Source organism: Microtus oregoni, unplaced genomic scaffold (genome assembly GCF_018167655.1).
Source record: "Microtus oregoni isolate MIOR12 unplaced genomic scaffold, Mior012 000012F_ref0000307, whole genome shotgun sequence".
Classification (NCBI taxonomy): domain Eukaryota; kingdom Metazoa; phylum Chordata; class Mammalia; order Rodentia; family Cricetidae; genus Microtus; species Microtus oregoni.
The window spans coordinates 12,996,984-13,015,323 of record NW_024543071.1 but is presented as its reverse complement, the minus strand read 5'-3'; the positions used below and the strand labels follow the sequence as shown (position 1 = coordinate 13,015,323).

The 18,340-nt window shown below is 44.7% G+C and overlaps 1 protein-coding gene across 1 annotated transcript in view; it reads left to right on the top strand.

Moving 5' to 3' along the window:
- Nucleotides 1-18,340, top strand: part of Cfap58 (cilia and flagella associated protein 58) — a 114,706-nt gene that overhangs the window by 18,878 nt on the left and 77,488 nt on the right. The window contains exons 9-10 of the mRNA XM_041661291.1: nt 4,815-5,006; nt 17,708-17,869. Coding sequence (XP_041517225.1) covers nt 4,815-5,006; nt 17,708-17,869 — 354 coding nt within the window. The remainder of the gene's footprint in view (nt 1-4,814; nt 5,007-17,707; nt 17,870-18,340) is intronic.

Sequence of the window (18,340 nt, the reverse complement as noted above, 5' to 3'; positions counted from 1 at the left end):
TCGGCCATGTGAGTCTGGCCTTTCTTCCGTCTGTCTTTGCAGGATTCTACAAGTTTACATCTAGTGAGATATTCTGTTGGGTTTCATCCCTCTGTCTTTCCGTGTCATGCCGGGTCTGAGCCCAGGGTCTCACACACTTGTAGGGTCTGGTTTGGGTTTCTCACTCTTGTTTCTTCAGCTCTCTTGAGTTCATGGTGGTCTAAAGTGAAGGATGGTCGGGGAAGCTTTTGCTCCCCTTAAAAACAGGTCTCTCTCTTTCTGTTACCTCCTTCCAGAGGGTTCCCACCTGTGACACACTCTGAGGACTTCCTCCTGGGAGGGAGAAGTCATAGGCAAAGTATGGAGGAGAGGCCGGGCTACTTCCAGATAGCAGGATGGATTCGGCTCACCGAGGTAGGAATGCCTCTCAGAAAAAAACAAGTCTTAATGGAACAGCCTACACTTTCCCTTGAAGCAGGCTGGAGAATATCCAGGAATGGCAGATTAGATATTTCTATAGACAACACTAAGAAAGAAAATTCTTGAAGTCTCTCTCCCCCATAAATCTACAAACTGTACGTTATTCTGCAAACTTCCATATAGTAAAATATCTATTGGATTTAGGCACCCACCTCTCTCTTTTCTTGTGATGCTGGGGATCGAATTCAGGGTCTTGCACATGTCAGGCAAATGCTCCACCACTAAGCTACGCCTCCAGCCCTGGATTTTAAATTTATTTTTATCATCTCAACATTTAATCCCTCATCTTGTAAACAGCTTGTAGGCTTCTGCTACACTAGGACATGCAGCACAGGGGTTATTTTCCATTTCTTTGTTTGGTTTGCTTCATTGGATTCTTCAGGATGGGATATGCAGTTCAATTTTTTTCCCACGCCATTGCCTACATGAGACTCAATAGGCACACAATCAACTTTATCGATTAATAAATTATTTCCTCACTGATTTGAAATGCCTACTTTCATTGAATTAGAAAGAGTGACATTGTTTCGACAGGTGGCACAATGCATCTAGTGGCATCTACTGTTTCTAACAGCTGTGTGTGGAAGCAGCATTTAGAAAATAAATGCTTAGCTTGGTGCCCAGAACCCAGATTGACCTTGTGTGTGTTCTATGTCACCACCCAGCTGATGCTTCATGGTTACTCAGACCTAGCAGTACCTTGGGCTCCTTAGGGATTTGAGAAGAAACCGTAGAGTATCCCATGGAAGCCTTGGATCCAGCCGGTCCTCAGGAAATACTCAGAACCTTGTTGGTGTTCTCAGAATGGAAGCTTTCTTTTCCCATCACAAGCTTTCTTGCTGATGTTTTGATTCATTTCTTTTTTCTAGTCCACAAAGAAGGCAATCCTAGGTGTACATTGTCTACCGAGTTGCCAAATTATGAAGGGCCACCGCTAGGGGTAGAGCTTAGAGGCAAAGGGGCTGCCTGGCGTGCACGAGGCCCTGGGTCGATTCTCAGCACCATGATGCAAACTCACAGGCATACCTGCACACAAATGAAGCCCTCTCTACGCCCCCCACCCAATGGCTCACCAGACCCATTCATTTGCGGCTGGTGGGGTGAGTCCTCTTGGGAAGCATGACTATCAGGGTACGAAGCCCTTTGCTGCTTCTTCCTGAGGAAGTTGGGCAGCCAGGCCCAAGTATTCCTGATCTCACCAATGCCCTAGTGTGGTTAGAAACGGTAGGCGTGGGAGGTGGCTCATCTGGCAAGGGTGTTTGCTGCCCAGTCTAATGGCCTGCGTTCAATCCCTGGAGCTCTCATGGCGAAAGGAGAAAACTGACTCCTTGTCGCCCCCAGACCCACACATGTGTGCCACACAAAACAAATAATTGTCCCAGACTCACTGCACTCGTCCTGGGACACGGACATCCACATTAAAAAAGTGTAAAATCTAGCTAGTTTTTTTTGTTAGCAAGTGTTAATTATACTTAATAATGGTTTAGTTTTAGTATATTTTTCTTTTTTTTTAAAATATTTCTTTATTTATTATGTATACAATACTCTGTTTGTGTGTATGCCTGCAGGCCAGAAGAGGGCAGCAGACCCCATTACAGATGGTTGTGAGCCACCATGTGGTTGCTGGGAATTGAACTCAGGACCTTTGGAAGAGGAGGCAATGCTCTTAACCTCTGAGCCATCTCTCCAGCCCCCGGTTTAGTATATTTTTATAGTATTTCAATCATACCCATTGTTAGACTCCCAGTGCAATCCTTTTTCTCCCTTCTGCTGTCATGTCTTCTGTATTGCTATGAGGAGACACCATGACCATGGCAGCCCTTATAAAGAAAACATTTAGTTGAGGGTGCTTGCTTACAGTTCAGAGGTTCAGTCCATCAGGGCGGGGAGCATGACAGCATGCACACAGGCACGGTGCTGGAGAAATAGCCCAGTTCTCGTAGGCAACAGGAAGTTTACTGACAATCCTACCAAGGAAAGCTTGAGAAAAGGAAACCTCAAAGCCCGCTCCCATAGTGACACACTTCTTCCAATAAGGCCATACCCACTCCAACAAGGCCACACCTCCGAATAGTGCCTCTCCCTTTGGGGGGCATTTCTTTCAGACTAGCACAGTGACTCAGTGAGTTTTATTAGGATTGCTAACAGGTCCACGGGGAGGGGTTGTTTACAGAAGCCTAGGAATTTTATAAGGAGCTGTATTATTGAAGAATTCTTTTTTAAAAAACGTTGTGGTAAAATACAGTTAACAAAATTTACCACTAGGAACATTTCATACCCTTATAATGTATCACCCTAACCGCCATTAGCTGGTTCTAGAACACTCTGTGTTGACCGTGGTGGGAAACGGCACCCGTTCTGCAGTTGTAACTCATTACCACCCCGCCACTCCCACTCCTAGAGATTTGAAATGTGCTTTCTGTCCCTGGGTTTGATGATTCTGGCCGCCTGTGGACAGGGAAACACATACTACATGACTTTCGTATCTGGCCTCTCATTCAGGGCGTCTTTCAAGTTCTGCCAATACTGCAGCACATGTCAGGCTTCATTCACCGTTAGGGCTGAGTAATATTCCATTCCCATGTGTTTCTTGTGTCCATCACTTGGCAGACGCTGTGTTTTCATATTCAGACTTTTGTGAATATGGCTACTATGAAACTTTCGCTTTTTTTAAAAACAAAGTTTTATTTTACTATTAACTTGCATGTAAACACTACAGATTTTCTTTGTGATTCAGAGGGATGTTTTGTGCATCTCTTTATTGCCTTGTGATCAAACCAGGGTGATCAATGTACTTATCACTCTAATGTTGACATTAATCTCTTTTGTAACAAGAACGTCATAGTACTCTCTGTGTGCTTCTGGTTCCATTAGTAGTGATCTGAGAGTCACTTTTTGATCATTTGTTATTTATAGGTATTTGCATTTTTTCTATCATCTATCATCTATCTATCTATCTATCTATCTATCTATCTATCTATCATCTATCACCTATCTTTGATTTTATAAGTGGATTTAACTTTTCCATGCTCTGGGTACCTCCCGGCCAGCACTCTATTTAGCCGCATTCCTAGTCCCTGCCTTTTTCTTTTGAGATAAGGTCTTATGTACTTTGCTAGCCTCCTGGAGCTCACTAGACAGTAGAGACTGACTTTGAACTCACAATCTTCCCGCCTCTGTCTCTTGTCAAGAGTGCTGGGATTGCAGCTCAGTGACCCGGTACTGGGCTTAACTTTGCATACTTAACTGGGTAGTTGCATTTTACTCTGTAGTCAAAACCTCTTTTAGGTGGTTAAGTCTGGTTGCTCAGGCTTTAAGACATAAAGGCCAGTGCTGGAATGAAGGTGGATTCATTCAGTCCTGGCTCTGCCACTTCCCTGTGCTGTGATCTCACCCTTACTCTCCAGCCTCTAGTTCCCACTGCCCTGTGGTGTGAACTCACCCTTACCCTTCAGCCTCTAGTTCCCACTGCCCTGTGGTGTGAACTCACTTCAGCCTCTAGTTCCCACTGCCTTGTGGTGTGAACTCATCTTTACCCTTCAGCCTCTAGTCCCCACTGCCCTGTGGTGTGAACTCACCTTTACCCTCCAGCCCCTAGTTCCCACTGCCTTGTGGTGTGAACTCACCCTTACCCTTCAGCCTCTAGTTCCCACTGCCCTGTGGTGTGAACTCACTTCAGCCTCTAGTTCCCACTGCCTTGTGGTGTGAACTCATCTTTACCCTTCAGCCTCTAGTTCCCACTGCCCTGTGGTGTGAACTCACCTTTACCCTCCAGCCCCTAGTTCCCACTGCCTTGTGGTGTGAACTCACCCTTACCCTCCAGCCTCTAGTTCCCACTGCCCTGTGGTGTGAACTCACCTTTACCCTCCAGCCCCTAGTTCCCACTGCCCTGTGGTGTGAACTCACCCTTACCCTCCAGCCTCTAGTTCCCACTGCCCTGTGGTGTGAACTCACCTTTACCCTTCAGCCTCTAGTTCCCACTGCCCTGTGGTGTGACTTCACTTTTACCTTTCAGTGTGGTGTGAATTCACCTTTACCATTCAGTGTGGTGTGAACTCGCCCTTACCCTTCAGTGTGGTGTGAACTCGCCCTTACCCTTTTGCCTCTGATTCCCACTGCTAAACAGTGAACAGTGCAGAGTCCATTTAGGCTCTTATAGATTGTCAGTGCATTTTATTGCGCCTTGTGCAAAACTTGCATAAAAAACTCTTCATAATCTATAGAGCCTATGATCATTTTGATTTGTACCAAACCCAAGGCATCTAATGATTTCAGACGTGGGCACTGGGATAAACTGAACCCCGGTTCTCGCACACTGTGAGTCAGGTACCTGCTTTGCTGCCTTTGCTTTTCAGAATATGCTTAAGGCCCTCAGTGCGACCCAGAAGCAGGTGGACCTGGTGAAGCTCCACGAGCAAGCCAAGAGGAACCTGGAGGAGGAGATCCAGAACTACAAGGATGAGGCCCAGAAGCAGAGGAAGATCATCTTTCAACTGGAAAAGGAGCGTGATCGGTACATCAATGAGGCCAGTGACCTCACCCAGAAGGTAGGACCCCTCCACGGACTGTGGCCTGTGGCGGGAGGGTTTATTTGGATGCTGGCCTATGGTTTGCCTGCAGGTGTAGGACTTGCCCTGGAGCTGATCCTGGGCCAAATTGTGGATCAGACCATACTTCTGTTCACCCCTCTCTCATTTCTGCCCTTTCCCCCCTTTTCCCGTGGTGTCTTTCTCTTTCCTGTTGCCCTGTTACGCAGCAACCGCGATTGGCCAGCATCCTGTTCCTGGCGCCATTCTTTCTCAGCTCTGTTCTCTCCCTGCATCTGTTCTTGACGCTCTCCTCACCCCAGAAGACGGAAGCTGAGCATGCTAGGAGAAAGACACCCAATTAAGCGATCTCCAGCCAGGTCATGAGTCCCTCCTGTCCTCCCTGCCCCATGTCATACCTTTAAAGAGCGTTTTTATTTCAGTGGGAGCGTAAGCCCACAACTCCACCATTGGGCAGAGTCCACACTTTGGGTAGCTGAGTTTCTCCTTCGAGGGCGACAGGCATGGCGACAGGCAGGTTTCTGATATTTGAACTTTTTAGCCAGTTGTCTTAGCGCATTGCTGGCATCAGATAAGGCCAGGTAAACAGTGGCTGTTGGCAGGGCGCTCACCGGTAAATGACCCAGAGCAGAGATTCCTTTTTTTTTTTTAATTTATTTATTTATTAAGGATTTCTGCCTCCTCCCCGCCACCGCCTCCCATTTCCCTCCCCCTCCCCCAATCAAGTTCCTCTCCCTCATCAGCTCGAAGAGCAATCAGGGTTCCCTGACCTGTGGGAAGTCCAAGGACCGCCCACCTCCATCCAGGTTTAGCAAGGTGAGCATCCAAACTGCCTAGGCTCCCCCAAAGCCAGTACGTGCAGTAGGATCAAAAACCCATTGCCATTGTTCTTGAGTCCTCATTGTCCGCTATGTTCAGCAAGTCCGGTTTTATCCCATGCTTTTTCAGACCCAGACCAGCTGGCCTTGGTGAATTCCCGATAGAACATCCCCATTGTCTCAGTGTGTGGGTGCACCCTTCGCGGTCCTGAGTTCCTTGCTCGTGCTCCCTCTCCTTCTGCTCCTGATTTGGACCTTGAGATTTCTGTCCGCAGAGCAGAGATTCTTAAATTGTTTGCTCTCAAGATCCTTATTTGCTCAAGACTTTTTCCCCCGTAACACCAGATACATCGAATCTAAATAAATGTGTAAATCAAACATCAAACTGATAATAAATCATAAGCATATTTCCAAACAGTTCTTTGGTGCACATACAATGTCATCACTTCTTAAAGGTGAAAGCCAATTTGCATGCTAATGAGTTGGCTCTGCTTGCTTATTTTGAACATAAAGAATGAAAATCCTGGCTGAATATTTAATACTGCACAACATAAAGCACCCTTAATGTTTTTCGGAGTTGATTGCTACTTTGATTTTCATAACTGTCAAAGCTGGGAATGCCACTTCACAGAAGAAGGTCATACGGAATGGCAGATATATGTGTGTGGTCATTGTTAGGAAAAAAATCCTAAGACGCCGGCACAAAGAAGTCCAGTCAGGCCAAATCAAACCAGATTAAAATGCCCATGTTTTTTTAAATGCAGCACTCTTGGGTGGCCGAGAGCATGGCAGGAGAGACAGAAAACCGGGGAGCACATGCAAAAGCCAGGACCACGTGTTCCTTCTCTGGGCGCCCTCCCCCGGGGTCATACTTGGATTTGGAGTCCAGACCAATGTAACTCCAAGACCAGGGGCGTCCAGACCAACGCAACTCCCAGGCGGGGGTGGGGGGTGGGAGTGGGGGCGGGGAGGGCGGGGGGTGGGTGGGGGGACAGGGGGGTGGGGGGGGCAGGGGGGACGGGAGGGGACTGGGATGGATGCCAGGGACTGGGGCGACACTCCCAACTTAACAGTCGTTTCAGAAATTGTTGCAAGCTCTGTCAAAATCCTAAGCCAAATTCTGTGCGATGATTGTTTTTAATGAAATTCAGGTCAACAACCCAAAGAGCAACTTTTGGAAACCGAACATTCTAACAATACAGTTCACAGATCCACGGATACTTCCATGCTGAGGAGGGATGGCGGGAAAATATGGAGTCTTTGCTGCCCATAATTAAAGCGTTTCTGTAAGGGGAGGAAAGTTTGAGAGCATGATCAAAGCACTGTGATCCATGACATACAACAGTCTCAGATCTGAGCTAACGAGTTCCAAGCATTCGTCGCTCTGGTGCTGCGTTCTGTGACTTTCACAGTGCCAAGGGTGTGCGCATGCTCAGAACCAAGGCTGCAAGGTGTGCCACAAGCAAGCGCTACAGGAAACACCTGGAGTTCGTGGCGCCTTTGATTTCCAATTACATTTTAAAGATTTATTTTACGTGTGCGTTTTGCCTGCCTGCATGCATGTGTACCACGTGCGACTCTGGTGCCTGAGGAGGCCAGAAAAGAGCATTGGATCCACTTGAGTTGGAGTTATGGATGGTTGTGAGCCACCATGTGCCTGCTGACGATTGAACCTAGGTCTTCTGTAAGAGGAACAAGTACTTTAAACCCCTGAGCCACCACACCGGCCCCCTCCCTAATTAATTTTTGGTTACTGTGCTTTCAGAGACGTTTAAGCAAGTTTTCAGTGGCTAAATGATGAGGGGTTTAAAAAATGCTGCTATAGTTTTTATTTAAGGTGTTATGTTTATCTCGACTCCCCTGAAAAGGAGGAATATTGGTGTGGAGATTTGCTGTCAGCTGTTTTTCACAGTTCCTAGTGCTTGAAGTGGATGGAGTGTACAATCTCACCCAAGCAATTTCAGTATACGTTCTTAAAATATTGTTTACCGGCTACAGCATTTCTGTCTCTTGCTTTATTTATCTTCCAGCATATGTGATGCATAGCACACCCTTGTTTCCACACACGCAAAGCTCTGTTACACACCTTCCATTTGTAAGGCATTAGGAACTAAGACCAGGGTTAGAGACATGGCCATTTGCTAAAGTGAGTCACATACTCCAGCCTGCCACCTTGACTTGGGAGCTTCTGTTGTACGAACCACATCTAAGGAGAAATAAGGAATGGAAAGAGTTTTATAAAAGAATGTTTCTCATGGTATAATTTAGACTAATGAAAAATAGAGAGCAGTACCCTGAAAGGTTAAACAAATTGCGTTGTGCTTATCTGATAAAATATTAAGAAGCTGTTGTGCGTAAATATTAAAAATGGGAAGCATGTGCATCATATGACTGTGATAATAATACAGAATTATGCAAATGGTATAACTCCAATTTTATCTATGCACACAAAAGGGCTGGAGGCGTTTATTTTGGGGATGGTTGTGAGGATTAAATGAGATCATACTTTTAAGGTGTTTGGAAACTTGTAGCCACATGGCGAGATGAGTACTGCATCAGCTTTCCAGCAAACACATCTGTTTGACAGATGATCCAGGGCTTGACTTTACAGTAGTATTTGAGTAGCGCTATCCTCAACCTATTAAACGCCCACAAGGTACAGACAGGAGACTAAGACAGGCAAGAGTTTTAAAGCCAACAGAGGTGGATTGGAAAAGACCAAGACCTCCACTCATGACCCAAGAGGAGCTGGAAAGACAGCCCAGCATCTCTCCCTGCTAATCTCCCGTGACAGGGTTGGTGCCACCTATCAGCGTCACTCTGAGCATTAGCCAGCATTAGTCAGGGAGCAGAATGAGCAGGAGGAATGTCTCATGTGGTTACAGGGGTGGAGGATTCCTACAGTCTTCCGTCTTAGGCTGGAGGCCCGGGAAAACTGGGGTGTACATCAGTTTGTACTTGAAGGCCCCAAACCAGGGAGATGAGGGTGGAAATCCCAGTGTCGACTTCCTTCAAAGAGCACAACAGGACACATCTGGTGCCTGGTTTCTGCTAGTGGGAAAATAGTCCATGTTTGGTGAAGCCCCTGATGTTCACATTCGTATGAAAAGTACAGTTGAATTGGCCAGAATGAAGGGACGTAAGAAAAACCACAGGGTTCACGCCTTTAATCCTGGCACTCAGAAGGCAGAGGCAGAAGGATATATGCCAGCCTGGCCTACAAAGTGAGTTCCAGGGCAGTGAGAGCTACACACAGAGAAACACTGTCTTAAAAAATAAAACAAAACAAAATAACAAACCAAAAGGAAAAGTGACAGGAATGGGGAGGAGTTTGGGGTGCAGACAGCAATGGGAGGAGGTAGGAGAGACCACGAGGAGGATGGGCACAGGCATCAGCAGTGACAAGCAGAGTCTTGGTTCTTCTGGAACAGACAGCAGGAGGTAGTTGCCAGGGAGGAAGACCGTTGCTAGAAACAGAGATGCCAGTTTGGGATTTAAGATCTTCCCTGAGAGCAGGGCGGTGGTGGCACATGCCTTTAATCCCAGCACTCGGGAGGCAGAGGCAGGCGGATCTCTGTGAGTTAGAGGCCAGCCTGGTCTACAAGAACTAGTTCCAGGACAAGAACCAAAAGGCTACGGAGAAACCCTGTCTCGAAAAATCCAAAAAAAATAAATAAATAAATAAAAAAAAAATAAAAAAAGAGATCCTCCCTGAGCTCTGAAGGACAAACCCTCAGTAACATCTGCAGTGTTAACCCTGTGACTTAATGACCCTTGGCAGGGGCAGACAAGACCATGAGAAATGCAGAGACTTTTCTAGAAAAGCAGCATCATGCATAAGAGACAAAATGCTAATTAGGATTCCCAAAAGGGTTGGAATTTGGAAACCATAGTAGCCATGTAATTAATTCCTTCACAAACTTACTAGGAAATATTGGGAGGATGAGGATGTGGGGTTTCCTAGTACTCAGAATGGGGAGTCCAGGAATCTCAGTGACTTTTCTATTATGGTGACAAAATGCAGCAGCCCAGGCATCTTATAAAATAAAGTGTTTGATTGGGTTTGCGGTTTTCAGAGGGTTAGAGCACATGATGGCAAGTGAAGGCATGGCAGCAGGAAGAGGTGAGAGATTCTGTCTTAACACACACACACACACACACACACACACACACACACACACAGGCATAGGGAAAACATCAAAGTCTACCCTCAGTGACACACTTCCACCAACAAGGCCACACCCCCTAATCCTCCCCAAACAGTTCCACCAGCTGAGGGCTATGTATTTAAACATAAGAGCCTACAGGGACCATTCCCTTTCAGACTATCACACCAGGCCTGTGGGTATTATTAAGGACAGAGTTACCTCCCTAGGATATAGGACCATCACCAGGGGTATGAATTGAAGAAAGCGTCACCTTGAGGAGAAAACAAAGATGAGATAAAAACAAAGAGATGGTTACAAGAATTAACAGCTGCATAGAAACTAAGAGCCAAGCCACCATTCCAAATCCGTAGCAGATTTCGGATCTGCACTAAAGATAGAAAAACTGAAGTCCTGGGAAAGGAAATGGACTCAGCAACATCGACACAAACTTGATTCTCCTAGAATGCAAGCAAAAGACAAAGGGTCATAATTCTCCAAGTCAGGAGATGAAGAGAACAGGGAGTAGAAACCAAGTTTCAGAGAGGCAGTCTCTGATGGCAGAACTAAGTCCCAAATCCAAGATGTGCTGGGAAACCTCATCTAGAGAGATGTGTGTGCTGACCCACCACGCTCCAGGGAAGAGCAGTAATGAGGCTCTGGAAGAAAGCTCCTATGAGTGTGTGGTGTGTCCACAGCGATGAAGAAAAGTACTCTGAGATTCCAGGCAAGAAATGTGCAGGAACCACATTTTTCCATATTTCAAAACTGGAGCAAGAGTGGAAAATCTGTGAATATATCGCTAGTGCTCATCTCGGGGTGGGTGGGGAGACACTGTTTTTCAGTTTCTTCTGTTCTTCTGAAGACTTCTTAAGACGTTTGCATTAGCCACTTTCCTCACTGCTGTGATGAAGTACTTGGAGATCATTTAGGTTCACAGTATGAGGGTGCTGCCCATCATGGTGAGGAAGTCATGGGAGCAGACACGAAGAGAGACTGTTGGCACTGTGTTTGCAGACAAAAGCAAGCATGGTGCTTCTCAGTTCGCTTCTCTTTATTCAGTCCAGGACCCTACTCCAGGGAATGATACTCACATGTACAGCGCGTCTTCCTATTTTAATTAATCCAGTCTGGAAAATACCTTACAGAAATGCTGGAGGTTTATTTTCTAAGTGATTCTAGATCTTGTCAAGTCGGTAATACATTTTAACTATCTCCTGAGCGCCTATTATTTTAGTATCACGTGTAAAACCCAAACAGGCAAACAACAAGAGCAAAAAAGCAGTGGGGTCTTGGAGATGGCTTGGTCAGATCGTAGTTTGAAGATTCCACATCGGTGTAAGTGGATGAAATCTTGAGTGTTTCTAGAATGTAAACAAAGATGAAGGATCGTAATTCTCCAAGTCAGGAGAGGAAGACAGAGATAGAAGCCAACAAACAGCCATCATCGTGTTTACCTGCTACCATAGTGCTGGGGTTGCCAAGGCGAGAATATGTCTGGATGCTTTCTGGCTACCCAGTCTAGATGAATCAGTAATCTCCAGGTTCAGTGAGAGACCATGGCTCAAAAAGAAAATTAGGATGGAGAAATGGTTGAAGAAGACATCAGAACTGACGTGTTTCCTCTATGTGTCAATGTGTATGTTCCTGCTTACACATGTACAAGTAAAACATAATAAAACATCTTTCCCTTCCCCCAAGGACCAATGCGATTCCATTTTCAGTAAAGTGCTTCTTTAAAAGTGACCTTTACTGTTTTGGGATTCAGTTTCCCTTCTGGTTCTTAAGGAGATCTGTGTTGTCCTACATAGCGGTCCTGTCTGCTTCAATGTACTCACTGAGTTCTCCAGGACAAGCATCATTCAGTTTTGAGGTCTTCCCGAGTTGTTTGCTAAACAGGTACTCATCTACTTTCTGAAAGGATGAATGAAAAGGATAATAGGGCATTCATATGAGCAGATCAAAAACTCACTTTTAAGAGTCTGGATTACATTATTCTTCAGTAATGTATTTATAATACTTGACACTAGGGGTCTACTGTGCCTAAAAATTCATGTGAAATATGCCACCCTCCTGGGTGATCAGATCTGAGTTTTCTTCAGCACCTGCAGCTCTAAGTGACACCCAGAGAGTCTCCTCTTCTGTCTGGGCTGTCGGGGCTGCAAACCCAACATTAATGTTCAGGTTTAGAGAAGGCTAATCCTCAAAGTCTAAAATCCCCATAGTATATTTTAGCAATTTAACTTGGCATTTGCAGTGACTGAGAAGAGCCCCCACGATGCTGGAATTGGATGGCTCAGCATCCTAACCCTTTCCTAATGCATTCATCTCTCTCAAAATTTGTCATAAATATGTTCCATGTTGTACCAGCAGGAAATCTCAGTGGCATTCACAAATAAGCACTCATTTCTGACTCATAGGATGGTATAGGCTGGGGTTGCTCGAATATGACTCTGGGATGTGAATTTGGTCCTGGTGGGAGTCACATGTTTATCATCTTTTAATTTATATGTGAATGATGGAAGACATGCACAAGATACTTGACCCTAGATACTTGACCCTGCAAACTCACTTTTTCTCTCAACTCCTATACTGTCCTGACTTCTCATTGGTTATAGCAAATCACACGACAGAGTGCAACCTCATTCACGAGGAAAAATATTCCTAAGAATTTGGGGGACAAGGGGATATTTAAGAATTATTAAATAATGTACTTCAGGGTTTCAGCACATATTATACTCATTTTTATTCTCGTCCTGGAGAGAGATACAACTCCTGATCTCCACACATGTATTCATGACAATGGTACCCCAACACAAGTGTAACATACACGCATACACAGACACAAATATTGTTCATGAAATAGATATCTCTATAATAAAATAAAACTCTTCCTTTTGATACTAATTTGCATTTTATATACAGTATGTTGAATTAGGTAGAACCCCAGGGTAGCCATGAAGAAGACATACATAAACTGTAAGCTTTCTGTGTCATAGTGAAAGTAACGGACTGCACATCACTCTTTCCCCACAGAACGGGACTTAATTCCGATGAAAATCCAATTGACTTGTTAAGTACTTGTATTAGATACACATGACACAGTATCATCCGTCATAATGACAGGTTAGCATTTATTTAACGATTACTGCTATGTGGTAGGCACTGAACAGTACGCCACAAATGCATATTATCTCACTGAAATGCAATACAGATATAACTCTCCAAGCTTGACGTAGCGAATAAAATATGAAAGTTAGAAAAATCACGACAAATTTGCCTGTGGCTGGTGAAGACGGGGGCAGCAGGAGAACACAGATGCTGAGACAGAGGGATGTGTCTGGGGAGCTGACTGTACTGATGTCTCATCATACACAGGCAGAGGTCCACGTTCTCCTCCAGCCTCAGTCCATGCCATGTCTTGTCCGTGCTGCCGTTTTCCAGCTCTTCCTACTGATTTTTATTTCACCCGTTTTGCTGTTGGCAGGTTGTTTTTAACAGGAAGAGTAATGGTAGGAGAGGCTGACAGTGAAGACTCTACCCCGTGCTGCACTGCTGCCATTTTCTGTGCTCCTCCGGAGGGGCCTGCAGATGCTGGGGGCTCTAATTCTCTCTCTGTAATAGAAACTATTAGACTTGAATGTGTTTGACCTCAGGAGTTGGAGAACCTGAAAGTGGGATCAGTTCGTTAGCCTACAGCTTCAGAGCTCCCCACCTCCTCTCTAAAATACCTCATTTTAATAGGGATCAGCTCGATGATGAGAAGCTGGGCTGTGGCATTACATTCCAACACATCCGATACATTTTGGGGTTATGAACTTCTGTGGGACATTGGTTTAAATGCTTTGCATTAGACTAAATTGAGTCTAAATGCTTAGAAATAAATCGACTTGCAGATTCTCTTTTCCCTTAGCTTCAGTACGTGCTGTTTCTTCGTTGTTACTTAAATGTCGCTCATCCTCTTGGTATGGTGATGGATTCCTGACTCTTGGCTTCAGGAGCCTAGAAGTGAACTTGCGATTCTGTGCACTGTTGTGTGCAGAACGATGGCCCTGCTTCTTGGATGCTAAAGAAAGAAAGAAAGAAATGTCCTTGCCAGCATAGTTTCTCTGGAGCTTTATTCTGTCTGTGCAAAGGATCATTCTTGTTATAACATCTCTCAAAGTGATTGAACAAGCAATTTTTTCCATTCTCGGATGCACTGTTAGATATTCTGAATGCTGATGACACTGCTCAGAGCAGTTTCGGTCTTTTCATTTCACTGACCCCGTGAGAGTGATGTCTATTCTGTAAAGAGGCGAAATTTCAGGCTAATTTAGTGCCTGCCTGCCTGCCAGCCAGTCTGCCTGTCTTTCCTTCCTTCCTTCCTTCCTTCCTTCCTTCCTTCCTTCCCTCCCTCCCTCCATCCCTCCCTCCCTTCCTTCGGGCCCTCCCTCCCTCCTCTCTCTCCCTCTCTCTTTCTCTTTTTCATACTTAATAACAGATCCACTGATGAGTATCTTATTTAGATTTTACGTTTCTTCCTAACATTTATTTTAATTACCAGGTTGATATCTTTCAAAGCAGCCTGCTGTTCTGTTAAGAGTCCAACTCTGAAGATTTCAGCAGTGCTGGGTGAAGGAATAGAATTTTTTTTCACTCCTGGTATCCACACACCTCTCCCAGACACACATCTTGCTTCCCGAAGCCCCAACAAACCATCCAAGCCACTCCCCTTGAGTCTGCACATATTTTTAGCACATTTTTCTGTCTGCGTCAACGGAATGATAGCAGTAAATAACAAAAACAATGGCAGGTACTTATCAAATGCTTTGTGTAACTCTTAATTATAGGCAGCTAATTCTTATTTTATATAATTATAATGGTGGAGGCTATGATTGCATCTTCTTTGTGTCTAGATCTAGGAAAAGCTGCTACCCAGGCACTTATGGAATTCTGGGGTGACGGTGATAGTCATTGCTTTACTGATGAACTCACTGCTTTCACAGTGATTGTGTACAACGTGAGTTTTGGGGTGGGAGGGTTGAGTACTAAGAACAAGAGGCAGTTCTCATTAATTATAAAGCTGCTAACATTATCTGCTTAGATAAGATATGTGAGTCTGTCTTCAGAATTTATCCAGTGGCTTTCCAGTGTATGTCTTAATCACTGATTTCAACCGTTCATTTAGTATCCATTCTGTAGTGGGGTCACTCACTGGAGATAAGCTGGAGGGTGGGAAATGTGTCTTGTTCCTCTTTGTAATGATCATGCTTTTATAGGGCCTGCCATAGTCAGGTCCTCAGTCTGTGTTCTTTGAGTGAATGACCAAAGAGGCAAGGGAGTGAAGGAATCTGTGAGTGAGTCAATGAATCGGTGAGTGGATTAATAGATAGGGGTGTAAATGAATGAATGGGTAGGGGTGTAAATGAATGAATGAACAGATAGGGATGTGAATGAATGGATAGGGATATGAATGAATGAATGAATGGATAGGGATGTGAATGAATGAACAGATAGGGATGTGAATGAATGAGGCATTTCATTTGCTTTCTGAAACTAGCAGGTACCCCAGTGCTAAAATTGAACAGAAATGCTGCAGGCCTATACCACTTAAAAATCCATAGGTAGGATCCTAAATGAAAATTTAACAGACCAAATTCAATAGCACATTCAAGGAATCATCTAGTCTGTCCAAAGAGGGTTTCCTCTAGAACTGCCAAGGTAGTTTCCTATTAAAGAAAGTGGTGCTGGTGGTGTGGGAATGTAAAGTGTTACAACCATTTTGGAAAGCAATCTAGCAATATGTATTAAAGTTAAAAATATATATATGTCTTTTGAGCCAGGTATTCCACTCCTGGGAATCTGTTTCCCAGAAGCAAGAGCGCCAAAGTATGAGAATCCTTGTACAAAATGGTCATTGCAGCCTGGCTCCTGGTAGCAAAAAGTGGTCAGGTAGTTAACTGTGTGATGGTGCACGCATGCGTGCTACAGGATATTCAAGAGAATGACTTAGAGCTAGTTAGTACGGTTTCCTCAAGGTAACTGCGGGGAAGTTTGTACAGAAAGATGTTTAAAGAATGAGAATGAGCCCCCAAGCAAGGAATATAAAGGGAAGGAAATTCATGGGCTGCAGACTTGCTAGTTGAACCCGTTGGAAGTATTACTTCCTTTGACCTCAGTTTTCCAGATTATAGGACACCAGTGACAATTAGATGAATTAAAACATGTAAAGTGCCATGGCCATAGAGATAACCGACAGCTGTGAGTTATTGTCGCTGCCTAGTTTGTTGTTTGTAGACCTGAGTAGAAAATCAGAATTCAAGGAAGAGCAGGAGACAGATGCACCCGGTTGTTGACCTCCTTATGTATTATGGAGACAAGGGGCTGCCGTGGGATGAAGGGTGAGGGGGTCATGTAAAGAAAGAAGTGCTCACTTCATGTTTATGAATTGAATTGAGATTATGGCATGTGGGACTATCATAGAGAAGTTCGTTACTTTGAAAAGAGAACTTTGTTATTCAGTATATGAAATGAATTGTTCCTGGAAGAACACTGGGGCCTTGTGTGTGCTGAAGGCTCTTAGCAGAGCGTGGTAGAGCCTGGTGTCACTTTAGCTGTCTGTAAGGAGGTCTCAGCAGGTGCTTACATATTTTAAACAATAGGCCTGATGGGAAAACACTACAAAGGGGCTGGTTGAAAAATGCATTTTCTGGAACTACTAATTCCACTCTGGCAGATAAGTGGGCTGGGGGTGGGGAAGAAAGTTTCTACAGTCAAAAAACTTGGTAACATGTTGGTCACAAGCAGCACATGTCTGGACCACAGGACCATGAGCCTGGCAAAAGTGTGTGGTCCTTTCTCACCTTTAGGTTCTAGAAAATGCTGCTTCCTCAGAGGAACCTTCTAGACTCATGCTATTCAAGGATGTCCCCATCCTTCCGTCTTCTGCCACCTCACCCTCTTACTGTCAGTTGTCACCACCGAAAGTTCACTAGAATGTCGCAATATCTTAAAATTTTTGTCCCTTCATGTGCTAGTGTTATTTACATTGTAATTTAATGGCTTGTTGTCAGTCTGCCAAAGCCTTTAAAAGGCATTTAAAAAATAACTTTTCCTTTAGAGTCAGTTTCTGTGGCCATTGCAGCAGAGTCATGATTAGGGAATTTCTCCTTCATGGACAGGTTATGGGGAGGAATTCCAGATCACACTGGGGTCTCAGGCCCCTGTTTCTCATCTTTGTGAAGGCGATGTGGCCTCTTGTCCTATCTGGAAGTGTTGTGTGCATAGTCCATTGTAGTTTTATGAAGTCTACCTAGATCACCTAATGAAAAGGACTTGGCATTAGCAAGACAGAGTTTAATGGCTATCCACAAAGGTCACTTTGCAAAACCCATCACAGTGAATTTGAGAGAGCTTTCTTGTAACAACTTCCTAGCTCTGCATGTTAAAATCTTAAATTCAGGGCCTCCCTGCCATATTTTTGTATGTGGTGCACAGTAGACATTTCCAAAACGGAAATGTTTCCCTACTTATGATCTTAGAAAATAACTGTGTTAAGCCTTTAAATTCGAGCATTAGTGCCGTGTATGTAAAATCTGCTCTTCACTTTTGTGCTGTGCAGACGCGATGATAGTCACCAACTTTCTGAGTGCTGGCGTCTCTAGCAGCTACTCTTAGATAAAAAACCTCATCTCTCCCAAACCCATAAGCACAGATGGGCTTTTTAACTGTGTTCAAATACTTTCTTCTCCCCCAGGTCCTTGCAAACATGGAAGACATTAAAGTCCGTGAAATACAGATTTTTGACTACAGGAAGAAAATTGCTGAGTCAGAGACTAAACTAAAGCAGCAACAAAACCTGTATGAAGCCGTGAGGTCAGACAGGAACCTGTACAGCAAAAACTTGGTGGAGGCTCAGGTAAACGGTGTTCGTGTCCTTACCTGGCAGATATTCAGGTAAACAGTGTGTGTGTGTGTCCTTACCTGGTGGAGACTTGGGTAAACAGTGTGTGTGTCCTTACCTGGTGGAGGCTCAGGTAAATGGTGTTCGTGTCCTTACCTGGCAGATATTCAGGTAAACAGTGTGTGTGTGTGTGTGTGTGTGTGTGTGTGTGTGTGTCCTTACTTGGTGGAGACTCAGGTAAACTGTGTGTGTGTCCTTACCTGGTGGAGACTTGGGTAAACAGTGTGTGTGTCCTTACCTGGTGGAGGCTCAGGTAAACGGTGTTCATGTCCTTACCTGGTAGATATTCAGGTAAACAGTGTGTGTGTGTGTGTGTGTGTGTGTGTGTGTGTGTGTGTGTCCTTACTTGGTGGAGACTCAGGTAAACAGTGTGTGTGTCCTTACCTGGTGGAGGCTCAGGTAAACAGTGTGTGTGTCCTTACCTGG